Source organism: Delphinapterus leucas, chromosome 19 (assembly GCF_059928025.1).
Source record: "Delphinapterus leucas isolate spDelLeu-1000000601 "Yukka" chromosome 19, BTC_Dleu_Yukka2, whole genome shotgun sequence".
Lineage (NCBI taxonomy): Eukaryota > Metazoa > Chordata > Mammalia > Artiodactyla > Monodontidae > Delphinapterus > Delphinapterus leucas.
Window position 1 is genome coordinate 57,533,902 of NC_143147.1, and position 14,378 is coordinate 57,548,279.

General features: G+C 51.1%; 1 protein-coding gene across 15 annotated transcripts in view; it reads left to right on the top strand.

Annotated features, from left to right (window-relative positions):
- QTGAL (queuosine-tRNA galactosyltransferase) overlaps positions 1-14,378 on the top strand; it is a 128,824-nt gene that overhangs the window by 97,101 nt on the left and 17,345 nt on the right. For 6 of the 15 annotated variants that reach the window (XR_016389023.1, XR_016389024.1, XM_089901474.1 and 3 more), the window contains exons 10-11: positions 3,963-4,087; positions 13,997-14,288. Coding sequence is in view for 8 of the 15 variants with exons in the window: in XM_089901474.1 (XP_089757600.1) it covers positions 3,963-4,087; positions 13,997-14,288 (417 nt within the window). In the remaining 7 variants the exon portion in view is untranslated. The remainder of the gene's footprint in view (positions 1-3,962; positions 4,088-13,996; positions 14,289-14,378) is intronic. The other 9 variants (XR_016389025.1, XR_016389026.1, XM_089901478.1 and 6 more) reach the window with 2 other exon arrangements.

Here is a 14,378-nt window from a genome sequence, read left to right on the forward strand (position 1 = left end):
TCCCTGCTCCTACCCGGCATTCCTCTGCCCACTCCCCTGCCCGTCACGCACACAGTCTCATTTTAGAGGGAGAGGCTGGCTCCCCCACTGCCCCCTGCACTGGACCCTGGCCGGACGGTCCCTCATGGTCGCCCAGACGTGCCCTCCAGGAGCAGTGCTGGTCTCAGGTTTACAAACCAGGGGCTCGAGGGGAGCATAGTGCCCTGAGGGCTGGACTTAGGTTTGGGGACTGGTCCTCAGCTGATTCTCCAGGCCCAAGAGGCTGCAGTTCTTGCCCATGGAGAGAAGGGCAGGGAACCGAAGCAGCCGGGACAGTCGAGGTGCAAAAGGACGCAGAGCAGGATGGTGGCGAGACTCGGGGGTGAGGGTGGCTGAGTGGTCGTGGACACAGCGGCCACGAGCTGGAACCTGCAAGGTGCACAGGTTTTAAATTGGGAAAATGCACTCGCAGAGGCGAGGTGGGGGAGGGGAGTCGGAGATTTGGAGGAGGGCGCCATCCGGCGCAGGACAGCATCCAGCTGAGGGGTCTAGATGTCCCCAGGAGGCAACGGTTTCAGGCCCTTAAACAAAAAGGAAAGTGACAAAAATGGTGTTTGTTGGTTCAGAACAGGGCTCTTCTGAGGGCCGGTCTGGCCTGGGTGAAAAAGTCTTGGAGGGGGAACGGCCTGGAGGGGGGTCGCCACCCAGCACAGCAGACACTTTGCAGAAGTGCTTTTGCATCTGTTGGAAAGATCCCCAGGCTCAGAGTCGCTGTGTGAGTTACGAGCTGTCTCCCCCTCTCCAGAGGGTGTACCAGGCTCTTTGCATTTTAGCCATTCTGATGGCAGTTCTGTAGTTTCTTGTTGTATTTTAATTTTCATTTCTGAGATGACTTATGTTGAGCAATTTTTCATGCACCGATTGGCTGCTTGTATGTTATTTTATGACGCGTCCAGACCTTTTGCCCAGTTTTAAGCGGGGTGTCTTCTTACTGTTGAGTTGTTGGTGTTCTTGGTCAGATACTTGCTTGTGGGTATTTTCTCCCACCCTGGGTCTCAGCGTTCTGGGATTTCCTCTCACTCCCACTTGTGCTCGTCCCAGATTCTATCCTGAGGATGTCAGAGCAGCGAGGCTGGGGCTTCCACCCCTGTTTTGTGGGTTTTATCTCCCTGCCCCGGGGCTTCCCACTCTGGGCATGGGGCTCACAGATGCCGTAGAGGTTGGCCACTCAGCCACCCAGAGCCAGAAGTCAGCACCTTCTCTGGTGCATTAAAAACCTCTCTTGGTATCGAAGAAGGTCTGTATTTTGTCATCTTTGTATTTCTCTCTCTTTAAACGCCCTTGGTCCCAAGTTCTCTGCTTAAACCTTTCCTGGTTGGCTTTTTGTTTTTCGGTTTTTGAAGGTATTCTGACCCCCACCTGTTGCCTGAACAGCAGCCAGTAGATCATCTGTTCCCTCTTTCCTTTCTCCTCCTGTTTGGTTGCGTGATTTCCGCTCTCGTCAGAAGGCAACTCCGCGTGCTGAGTCCCCAGCCACCCGTCTGTGTCCCTGGACTCAGCCTCGCATGTCAGGCTGTCCGGGCCTCGGCGTTCCTTGAGTTCCTGCCCATTCAGACTGTGGTTCTGGACATGTGAAGGAGGTACGGGCTGGACAGAAAACCCTGAGTCACACCTTCGCTTGCATGTCTTGACAGCACAGCTCCCTGTTGCCTTGCTTTGCCTGACGCTCCTTCGATTCGCTCGGCTTTGTAAGGTGCTTGACCTTTTCCTGGAGGCTCTGAGAATTCCTCCCTTGTTAAAGACTCTTGGTTTCACTGGGATTGGTCTTAATGCGGACCTGATTCCGATGTGTGGAACCAGAGTTCTCCTTCATGGTTTTTGTTGTTGTTGTTATTTGGGGTGAATTTCTGTCCACGGAAGTGTCTGTTTTCTGTTTCTTCTCACACGGGCTTTGTATAGCCGCAGTTCATGGGATTCCTACCTCAGGGTCGCCCCCTCTGTCACCCCAGGGAAGTGCAGCGGGTGTTGAGGGCAGGGAGGGGAGGAGGGTGTGTCTCTCCTTCTTTGTTTCCTTTTGTCCCACAGGGTCCTAATCCCCTTTCACCACATCTCTGAGGGCGCCTACCCATCCAACCGCCTTCTCACACCCCAGAGGCCCCAGGGCTCCGGGTGATCCCCCAGGTCTGTCCAGGTCCCCATCTCCACGGGGGACCGGGGCTCAGCACCCCATCTTCCTTGACGTCACCTCTGCATCCCATCGCGGCCTCTGTTGCTGTTTGCGATCAGTCAGCGGTGCCCAGGCTCTTGTGAATCGGGGGTGGGGGGTGCCCTCCAGCCATGTCCCAGGCACCTCCTCTGGCTAAATTCTCACTTGTCTCTTTGCCAGAAATAAGGGAACTCTGGGGTTGAGGTCCCCTTGGTCATGAGAAGAGAGGACATTTTCTCCTTCCTAAATCTATAAAGCGCAGAGTCACAATGTGCTCTTGAAAGATGACTCTGAAAATGCAGAAAATTAGAAAAAGGAAAAACTACGCAAATGACCCGTGAACCCATCACCACACATCTGCTGTGAACTTTTGTGTGGGGTCCTTTTGTCTTCCTTTTACTGTGGACCACTTTTAGCCAAGCTGCAAACACAATTTTGAAACTTGATTTTTAACTTAACATTTTGTTATAAATCTTTTCATGTCGTTGTGGTCTTTGTGAAAACACTTCAGTCACCACACAGTAGTCCATCGAGTCACTGATTGACTCAACCGCCCGATGCTGCAAGTGAAGTGGTTCGCGTGTTTCCGCGTCGCTAACGAGACTGCGCCGATTTCCTACTCGGCTGGCTTCCATCGCGTTGCCCTGACGGCCTTGCGGTGTGTCAGGGACCCCGGGCGGCGATTCCCTGGGCAGTGGTGGCTTTGTTCAGGGACGGAGGCGGGCAGGCTGCCTGAGCTGCCCAGTGTGGCAGCTCAGGAGTGAGAGCTGAGTGGGCTGCTTCCAGGGATGGCGCTCAGGCCCAAGCCAGGAGGCAGCGGACCTCGCGCCTGGGCGGCCACAGACAAAGAGCATCAGTTCATCACAGACCCCAGAGGCCAGGTGCACAGGGCCCAGTCAGGGGATACGCTCGGGCCAAAAAGCTGGCCAGTAGGGGCCAGGGGTCCCATCTCTCCCCGAGGATGACGGCCACCAGGCTCCATCAGGACATCGAGACCTCAGAGGCCAGCTGTGCCACCTTCCTCTCGGGGTGGACGAGCTGGGGGGCAGCCGTGGCTTTACCGGAAGCAGTGGGCCCGGCCGTGGTGCTGGCATTGGCTCGGTGAAACCGAGCTCGGGCTGGGGAACCGGCGGAGGAGGACAGGCTGGGGCCGGAGAGCAGCAGCCTCTGGGCTGTCAGGAAACCAGCCTCTGCCCAGAGCAGGGGTCCTGGCAGTGTCCCCAGCCATTGCTGGGCTCTGCTCACCAGACACACCCTGGGTGACCTCCTGTCCAGACCCCCTGCTCACTTGGTTTTCACCTTGAATTTTAAAAAGTGAGGGGAGCCAACTTGGTGTCCCCACCAGGACTGAGATCCCCCAGACTGACCAGCAGGGTGGCTGTGACCCCAACGGCCAGCCCTGGTCTGCGCTTCTCCAGGAGGGGGCGGGAGGCCTGGGTTCTCACAGGACGGGAACACCCAGCGGGACCCGTCAGCAGGGAGGGGGCAGGTCAGCGGGCCAGCAGCGCAGGCCAGGGGTCAAGTTTGAGGCTGTGAGTGAGGGTGGCACTGGGGCTTGGGTCCACCCCTCGGGCACCTTCTTGTCCTGAAGACGCCTCTTGTGGTCACGCTTGCCCAGTGCCGGCCACAAGGTGGGGGAGCTGGACGTGTTGTTTTCCCGCTGAGGCCTCACGGGTCATGCCAGGCTCAAGCGGCTGGGGTGCCGGGCGGATCCGCGTCTCCCGTCGCCAGAATGAGGCTCTGTCGTGAGTGGAGACACGTTTCTTTCGTCCTGCAGGGTGTCCCCGAGGACTTGCTGTTCTTCCACGAACACCTGAGGAAGGGCGGCGGGCTCGTCCGCGTGGACCAGAGCCTGCTCCTCTACCGCTACCACCCCGGCGCGGCCACACACTCCGTCCTCGAGTACGCAAGTCCGGGGGGCCAGACCGGGCGGGGTCAGTGGGGCAGACACAGGTGACCCAGTTAGGTCGCAAGGCAGGAAACCTGGGAGCGTGGCCAGCAGGGGGCCTGCGGCCTCCCGGGAGGGACGTTGTCCTAGGTCCACGGACCAGCATTTCCCCAGGATCAAGGCCAAATGTCTGTTCTCACCTTTTTGAAGTGAGGTAGGATTCACGTGTAGTTGTTCTCTTGGGGTTTTGTTCTCACCTGCTTTGAGTTGACGGGATTCTCAGCGTGAGCCCAGCCCCCCGCTAACGTGATTACAGGCGGGCTGGGGGCACCCTCTTCCTTCTCCGCCCACCAAGGGGAGGGCTACTGGGACCGAGGTTGGGTTGCTTCCTCTGTGGGGCATCACAAGGACACTAGCCCCCTCCCTCTCATGGCCCTCACGTCCCCCAGGCCCCAAGGCTAGAGGCCGACTACCAGGGACAGGGCAGGGATGGTGCCGAAAGTACAGGCAGGGTGAAGGCAAGGGAGGGGTGTGCTTTTCTTTCTTTAGTTTGAACTGTGTGTGTGTGCGCATGTGTGTCTGTGTGTGCACGTTTGTGCATGTGTGTGGGTGTTACATTTCAAACAACTACAAGTATGTATCCCCCTTGGTGCTACCGTAATGCTGCTCTCTTGGGGACAGGGAGGAATGGGGCCCTGAAACAAGTCTATGATCAGGGGATCTTTTGATTGTAAAGAGCATGATGCAGGGACATGCATTTGTGTTTCTGGAAGTAGAAGAGACTCTGTTCTTCCCCTGGAGGGTGTGAGACTCGTTGGAAGGCGTGGTTTCTCAGTTTCTGTCCTGGGAGGTCTCCTGTCCACTGTCACAGTGGGTGTGATGTGCACTGTCACAGTGGGTGTGATGCTGATTTGGGCATGTGTCGTCGGTGGGGGGGGTGTCCCAGATTGCTGCATCCATATAATTTATTTATTTATTTATTTATTTTTGGCTGCCTTGCGTCTTCGTTGCTGGGCGCGGGCTTTCTCTAGTTGCGGTGAGCAGGGGCTACTCTTCGTTGCAGTGTGCGGGCTTCTCATTGTGGTGGCTTCTCTTGTTGCAGAGCAGGGGCTCTAGGCGTGCGGGTTTCAGTAGTTGTGGCACGCGGGCTCCGTAGTTGTGGCTTGCGGGCTGTACGGCGCAGGCTCAGCAGTTGTGGCACACGGACTTAGTTGCTCCGTGGCACGTGGGATCTTCCCGGACCAGGACTCGAACCCATGTTCCCTGCATTGGCTGGCAGATTCCTCACCACTGCACCACCAGGGAAGCCCCCAGCATCCATATTGACTTGGGAGATCCTTGAACTTTTGCACATGTGCTATTCAACACTAAAACTTAGCTTCTTTGTTTTCCCGCTTTAAGCAAAAGAGCTTGATTTCTCTTCTGTTAAGTCTGAATTTTCATACAGTAGATTTAGTGGAGCATCATTGGGAGTTTGTTGTCATGAACTTGACTCAATGCAAGTGTGATTTGCACACATGGGGTAAATAAAGGTCATTTTCTATGGGGACATAACAATCCTAAATGTGTATATTCCTAATCCCAGAGTTTCAAAATACATGAGGCAAAAACTGAGATTGGAGTTGGAGATTTTAATACTCCTATCTCAATAATTGATAGAAGTTGGGGGGTGGGGAAGTCTGTGAGGATCAGAAGGTTTGAACAACACCATTAACCGACATGACAGTAGACATTTAAGGAACACTAGAGTCAACTGCAGAATACGCATTCTTTTAAAGTACAAGATAGACATTACTTTGGACCAAGAAACAAATCTGAATAAATTTCAAATGATTGAAAGCATACGGGTTATGTTTTATAAATTAGAAATCATTAGGACATCTTTTTTTCTTTTTTTTGGCTGTGTTAGGTCTGTGGCTGTGTGCGGGCTTTCTCTAGTTTTGCGGCAAGCGGGAGCTACTCTTCGTTGCGGTGCACAGGCTTCTCGTTGCAGTGGCTTCTCTTGTTGTGAAGCACGGGCTCTAGGTGCATGGGCTTTGGTAGTTGTGCCTCGCAGCCTCTAGAGTGCAGGCTCAGTAGTTGTGGCACATGGGCTTAGTTGCTTCGTGGCATGGGGGAATCTTCCCTGACCAGGGCTTAAACCTGTGTCCCCTGCCTTGGCAGGCAGATTCTTAATCACTGCACCACCAGGGAAGCCCTAAGACATCTTGAATATACAAAATATTTGGAAATTAAGCAACCAAGGGAAAAAATCACAAAGGATATTAGGGAAAAAATTTAACTTGATGACAAAACAGTATGTCAAAATTTGTGGAATTTAGCTAAAGCGGAGTTTATAATAAGTTTTTATAGCTTTAAAATTTTATATTATAAAAGAAGAAACTAAGCAGTTATCTAAGTCTCCACCTTTAAAGGTTTCAAAAGTAACAGCAAAGTAAACTCAAAGTAAATAGAAGGAAAGGAATGAAGAAGGTAAAATTGAAAATGGACAGTCAGTAGAAAAAACATCAGCAAAACCAAGAATTGGCTTGAAATAAAATCAGTACAATTGACAAGCCTCTATCAAGATTGATTTTTAAAAGAAAACACAGGTTACCAATATACTGGAAATTAAAGAGGGGACATCATTACAGATCCAGTAGGTATTTAAAGTATAAATAATAGAGAATTCCTTGGCGATACAGTGGTTGGGACTCCGTGCTTCCGCTGCAGGGGGTTTAGGTTCAATCCCTGGCTGGGGAACTAATATATCTTGCATGCCCTGCACATGGCCAAAAAAAAAAAAAAAAAAGGTATAAATAATAATTAAAAATTAATTAGTAATTTAAAAGCTTTTCATAAAGAAAAGCCAAGCCAGATGGCTTTACTGATATATTCTATCAAAAATGTAAGGAAGAAATAATACCAATCTAACATAAATTCTTTCAGGAAATAGAAGAGGAGAAAGGTCTGTTGGGTGTTGGGAGGGAGGAGCTTCACACTCCGTGAGACTAGCATGACTCTGAAGTAAAAAATGCTACAAGAATATTACAAGAAAATAAAATTACAGACAAATATCCCTTATGAAAATAGTTGCAAAAATCATTCACAAAATATTACCAAGTCAAATTCAGAAATATATATGAAAGGATAATACATCATGAATACAAGTCTGGTTTAACATTCAGAAATCAATTAGTATGATTTAATACAGTAACAGAATAAAAGATAAAAATCACACAATCAACGCAATAGATGCAGAAAAAGCATTGGGCAAAATTCAATACCCATTCATGATTTTTTTAAAAACTCAGCAAACTAGAAATAGAGGGAAACTTTCTCAGTCTGATAGCATCTATTCAAACCTATAACTAACCTCATACTTAATCATTAAAGACTGAAAGCTTTCCCTTCTAAGATCAGGAGGAAGCGATCTGATCACTCCTCTCACTACTTCTATTCCACATTGTAATGGAGGTCAGTGCAATGAGACAGGAAAAATAAAAAATATAAGTATTAGAAAGTGGAAGTGGGTTTCCCTGGTGGCACAGTGGTTGAGAATCTGCCTGCTAATGCAGGGGACACGGGTTCGAGCACTGGTCTGGGAAGATCCCACATGCCGTGGAGCAACTGGGCCCGTGAGCCACAACTACTGAGCCTGCGCGTCTGGAGCCTGTGCTACGCAACAAGAGAGGCCGCGACAGTGAGAGGCCCGCGCACCGTGATGAAGAGTGGCCTCCGCTTGCCACAACTAGAGAAAGCCCTCGCACAGAAACAAAGAGCCAACACAGCCAAAAATAAATTAAAAGAAGGCTCAACATTAAAAAAAAAAAAAGTGGAAGTAAAACTAGCATCATTTGTAGGTGGCATGATTGTGTTTCATAGGAAATCAAAACCAGTAACTTAGCAAATTTTCCAGAATAGAAGTTTATAGAATTGCAATGAACAACTGAAAAAATGCAGTTTAAAAAATGTACAATGGCGTCAATAATAAAATACTTTTGAGTAAGTTTAGTAAGGTATGTCTATATCTGCTAAAACCTACTCCAAAAAAGGCTGAGGGAAATTAAAGAAAACCTATAAAATCGATGGAGAGATACACCACATTCATGGATTGTTAACATCAGTTCTCTCCAGATTGATCTGTAAATTCAAAGCAATCCCAGTAAAAGTCCCAGGTGGCTTCTTTGTAGAAACTGATAATCTGATTTTAAAATTCGCATGAAAATCAAAGGGCCCAGAGTGTCCTAAACAATCTTGAAAAGTACAAAATTTGAGGACTTATTGTGCCTGATTTTAAGACTCACTCTGAAGCTATAGCAATCAAGAAAATGTATTAATAGAATAAAGATAGACATATACATCAATGAAACAGAGCAGAGAGTCCAGAAATAGACTCACAATTGATTTTTAACAGTCTCCAAAGGCATTCAGTGGAAAAAAGAAAATTATTTTTAACAAGTGGAGCAAATGGATATCCATATGTAAAAAAAAATTTCATGCCCTATAGAAAAATTAATTCTAGATGGCTTAGATATAAATATAGAAGCAGGTAAAATATAAAGCTTCTAGAAGAAAACATCAGGGAATATCTTCACAACTTGGGGATAGGAAAAAATTTATTAGAGAGGACACCAGAATCTTTAGCCCTTTTTTTTTTTTTTTTTTTGGGGGGGGGGCGCTGTATAGGGTCTTAGTTGCAGCACATAGGCTCTTCGTTGCGGCATGCGGGCTTCTCTCTAGTTGAGGTGCACAAACTCAGTAGTTGAGGCCCGGGGGCTTAGTTGCCCCGGCATGTGGAATCTTAGTTCCCCGACCAGGGATTGAACCCGCGTCCCCTGCATTGGAAGGCAGATTCTTAACCACTGGACCACCAGGGAAGTCCCTCTTTAGTGCTATAAAATTGATAAATTGGACTTCATCAAAATTAAAAACTTTTGCTCATAAAAAGACACCATTAGGGGCTTCCCTGGTGGTGCAGTGGTTGAGAGTCGGCCTGCCAATGCAGGGGACACGGGTTTGAGCCCTGGTCTGGGAAGATCCCACGTGCCACGGAGCAACTAGGCCCGTGAGCCACAACTACTGAGCCTGCGCGTCTGGAGCTTGTGCTCCGCAATAAGAGAGGCCGCGACAGTGAGAGGCCCGCGCACTGCGATGAAGAGTGGCCCCCACTTGCCGCAACTAGAGAAAGCCCTCGCACAGAAACGAAGACCCAACACAGCCAATAATTAATTAATTAATTAATTTTTAAAAAAGACACCATTAGGAAAATGAATAGACAAACCACAGACTGGGAGAAAATATTCATAATCTATATATCTCACAGAGGGTTAGTATGGGGGAGATATTAAGAACCCCTGTCACCCAAAAATAAAATCTAATAAAAGTAGGCAAAATAGTTGAACGGACATGACACTTCACAAAGAAGTAATATATAAGGTCAATTAAAAAGGTTTCATCATTATCAGAGAATGCAAATTAAGCTCTGCACACCCACGAGAAGGGTTAAAATTAACGTCTGCAATTCCAAATCATGCTGAGGACACGTATACATTGTTCTCAGGAGTGTAAGCACACAGTACATCCTCTTTGGAAAACTGTTGGGCCTTATTTTATTAATTTAATTGATACCTGCCCTATGCCCCAGCAATTCCATGTCTAGGTGTTTCTCCAAGAGAAATTAATAGATTGCTCAACATTTCTCTATTAGTAGCCAAGAATGGGAACAACCCAGATGCCCATCAGCAGGTGGTGGATAAACACGGCTGTAACGGAACACTCCTCAGCACTAGAAGAAAGCAAACGACTGATACCTGCAAGAACGGGGATTAATGTCCAAAAGATACATTGTCAGTCAAAGAAATCAGATACCAAAGCATGCATACTGTGGCTTCCACTTGTACAGAGTTCTCCAACAGGCAGAACTAGTCCACAGTGATAGAAACGAGACTGTGGTATTCTCAGGGGAAAGGAGATACAAGAGATCTTTCTGGGGTGGTAGAAGTGTCCCACCTCTTGACAGGTGTGTTGGTTACACGGATATGCATGTTTGTCATAACCGTCTGACTCGTATGCACACTTAAGATCCTTGCTCTTACTCTACGTGAATTTCATTAAAATTTTTAAAATTTCTGGCAAGTGTTTCTTCAAGGAAGTAACCACTTTCCCACAATCCATAAACGGAGTTGGAAACTGGGTGAATAAAGTACAAAGATGGTTTTCTGGGCACGAATCTTCTGTAGAGCTCAGAAATGCCGGGACATCTGGGATCCTCTGCAGAGCTGAGAAGCGCCTGGACACCTGGGATCCTCTGCAGAGCTGAGAAGCGCCGGGACACCTGGGATCCTGTGCAGGGCCGAGAAGTGCCGGAACAGCTGGGATCCTCTGCAGAGCTGAGAAGTGCCAGGATACCTGGGATCCTCTGCAGAGCTAAGAAATGCCCGGACACCTGGGATCCTCTGCAGAGCTGAGAAATGCCCGGACATCTGGGATCCTCTGCAGAGCTGAGAAGTGCCGGGACACCTGGGATCCTCTGCAGAGCTGAGAAATGCCCGGACACCTGGGATCCTCTGCAGAGCTGAGAAATGCCCGGACACCTGGGATCCTCTGCAGAGCTGAGAAATGCCCAGACACCTGGGATCCTCTGCAGAGCTGAGAAGTGCCCAGACACCTGGGATCCTCTGCAGAGCTGAGAAGTGCCCAGACACCTGGGATCCTCTGCAGAGCTGAGAAGTGCCCGGACACCTGGGATCCTCTGCAGAGCTGAGAAGTGCCTGGACAACTAGGATCTCTTCCATTGTTCCTGAAGGTTCACGTACATGTGTCCTCACCTTGAGCTCCTGTGAAGCAAGGCAACGTGAAGGCATGTCTGTGATGACCCTGGTGGTGCCCTGCTCCCCACCCATGGTGTGGCGGGTGCTCATGTATCTGGGGGGCCAGGCAGCCAGCCAGACGGCTTGTGCTACACACACCCTCATTCTGTTTTCATGCGATAATTCTTTTATGTTGAGACTTTTTTTTCCCTCTTTTTGCAGTGTGAGGCTTTGCCACCCACAACGTAAAAGAGGTGATCTCATGTTAGTTTCTGTGTTGGATTAAAGTCTTTAAGCAGCAAAACCTCACAGAGCAAGGAGCGCTAATTACACTCTCAGGCTTGTCAATAATTGAATTCCTTCAAACTCTCTCTTAAAGAGCCCTCTGTTTGAGAGGCTCCCTGAATCATGGCCTTTACCTTTTAAATTGAGAATGATCAGCATTTATATCATTTAACAATTTTCACTATGAAATACTTCCGACAGCCAGAGGCATAAGGAATCATCTTTAAAACAAAAAGTTACCCATTTCCCCAAACCTCCTGCATCTCCCTGGTTCCATTTCGTGGTGTCCTGAGTGGGATGTTTATTTGCCATAAGATCCATTTCTTTATACTTTGACCACACGTGATGTCCTCTAAACAGTGTGCTTTCCCTCTTTAAAAATGTGGTGTCGGTGGCAACGTTCTGCCTCATTCTTCCCGAAGTCGCTATGCTGCTCACCCTCAGGGCTGAGCTCCGTGTGGTGACGTTGCTCCTCTGTCTTCGTCACCGCGTGGACCTTCCTGCCATCCTGCTGCTGAGGGTCCACACACGTCACTGCTCCCCGCCCCCACCCTCCGGCCTGCTGCCTCCTGGTGCAGTGTGCATCCCTGACACTGCCCTGCTTTCCAGAAGGTTCTGGAAATGCCGACCTGTGGGTCTGAGGAAACCTGTGAGCAGCTCCCACACACCCAGCCCTCAGTGGAGCCTCCTCGCAGGGGTAAGAGTGGCAGGAAGGACACACCTGGGCTGTTCTCCCGAATAAATAACTGAGCAGCACGGTGGAGAAGGGGACCTGCAGGACAGCGGCGGCAGGAAGGGTCTCACTGTCCACAACGGGTCTCACTGTCCACAACACGGAGGTATTGGTGGCAGTTTCTGAGTTGTGTCCTCACACCAGAGACCAGACTCCGGAGGCACAGGGAGGGAGCAAGGCAGGGGCTGTACCCCCAGGACCCACAGTCCCTCCAGATCCACTCCGCGGGCGGTGGGAGGTGGGGGTCAGCTCTGTCCCTCCCACAGGCGCCGTCTCCAGGTGAGGCACCCTGTGCTGCTCAGACCCGGCCCGTCACCCCTGCGTCTGGTGGTCACGCTGGTGCGGGCCCCACACTGTCCTGGTCCCTGAGCATTAAGTGGAGTCCTCGTTGGGCCATTTCATTTCCTTGTAAGTGTCCCCAAAACCTTTGGGCATTTTTTGGGGCAGTTTCATTGAATTGTTCATGAAATTGAAGAGAGTTGACTGGTTAAGGAGAGAAGCAATTAAGTCATAGAAGCGGCCAGACCTTTTGCCAACAAAAGTAATTTAAAAAGTAGGAGCCGGAGAGGAAACCGTGGAGCAGAGGGCGAGACCTGCCCAGATGTCTGTGGTCCCTTATCTCCTGCTGCCCCTGTGGTGGTAGGCGCACCCCCTGGGGTCCCAGGCAGGGCCTGGAGCGTGGCGCAGGTCCCGCTGCTGGTGGGGACCCGGGGCCTGCCCCATCTCTTCCTCACTGTCAGCGTCTCATGGGTTTGTCAGAGCTCATTTGCAGGAAGTTCAGTTGTTTTGTTCTCAGAATTGTCCTTCGTTCCTTGGATGCTGCCAAAGCTGCGTGTTGAGTGCTGCACCTGATGGTGTCTTATTTGGGCTGGAGTGTGTCTAGCTTGTGCTGAATGGCCCAGACTGGGGAGTTATTCACCTTTTTCACCTTCGCAAACCCCAGTACCCCCCGACCACTGAAATTATGGCTGCTCAGCACAACCCTAATTGAGACATTTCAAGTGGGAGGTGGGTGGACCAACCACAGGAGCAGCCCAGCATTCAGAGCCCACCCCTGGGCAGGAGGACACTGGTGCCCAGTTGCATTAGAGTAGGCATCACTGTGTTGTGTCCATGGACCCCACGCTCTCACCTGGAGGAGCTGCTCCCCTGAGATACCTTGTGGGACCCTCAAAGCTGGTTGCCATGGAGAAGGCAGCAGGGCAGTGGCTGCTGAACCACGGGTTCAACACTTGCCACACAGAGCCCCGGGCCAGACACCAGGAAGGAACTGAACCCACACTGTAGAACGTGGGGGAGCTGCAGCAGGTCTGCGCCTGGCCTAGAACAGTAGGTCTTGGGGCTCCGTGAGAGGGTCCACGGAGGGCACTTCCAGGTGTAAACTGTGATTTTATACAAGGGTGTGCCACCCTTCCTTACATCAGAGGTTTCTCTGGAAAGGAAGACCAGGGTCAAGTTTGGTCCACTGTGTACCTGCAGAAACTCCCCCTTAACCTTCCCGATTCTTAAGTGATGCTTTCACACCTGCGCCTTGGGTCCTGTCCCTGTGTCCAACCACTTTAACCTGGAGACAGCTGACATGCTGTTGTCTCCGGGCACTGGGACTCGGGCAGCTGCAGACCCCAAGGGCCAGCCTGGACCTCAGGTCTGCATGTGGCAAGGGGCCAAGGGAGGGGGTCCCACCTGGGGAAGGTGACCCCACCATCTGCACAGCTTCCACAGGACACTGTGGCCCCTTCCATGTGGCCGCTCGAGGTGGGGAGTCACGTCCAGGTCATGTTTACCATGGTCGTAGGTGCCGGACGTCAGCGTGGCTGGGTTTTCCTTGGGCTCCCCAAGCTCTGTGCCTGGTGTCCCGCATGCTTCTTGAGTGTGTGGACGTGAGCTCAGCGTCCGAGGATCCATGTGCACCGGCTGTGAGGGTGGGTGAGGGGTGCGACCTTCTGGTCCTGGCCTCCTTGGTTCAGTCACTCAGCCAACAGCTGCAGTGCTGCCCCAGGGGCCCCAAACCAGGGGGACTTGTGGGCAGGCTCAGGGGTGGGGGGAGGAAGGCCTGGGGCGCTTGGAGGCCCTGCCCTCCTGGGTCATGACCCCCAAACCCCCATGCCCCACAGGACCACCATCTGGACCCACCGCGTCCGCTTCCTGGAAGAGTGGGCCCTGCCCCACTGGGCAACCTTCACCATCTGGAATGCGGGCCGGCAGGGCCGCCGGCTCTACCGCAGCCTGACGGCAGGGTCACGGTGCAAGGTGGGGCCCACCCCTTGTCCCACCCCTCCCCCATCCAGCAGCACTGCCCCCACTGCCCCTGAGGCTGGCGTCCTGGGTCCTCCCCAGGTGGTCGCCTTCTGCGACGTGGACGAGAACAAGATCAAGAAGGGCTTCTACTGCTACGAGGACTCTCAGGTGCGCCCCCTCCCCACCGAGCCCCCATGGTCATGCACAGCAGCCGCCCACACTGCACCCTGGGGCGCCGTCCTGGGCCTTTTGAGTAGA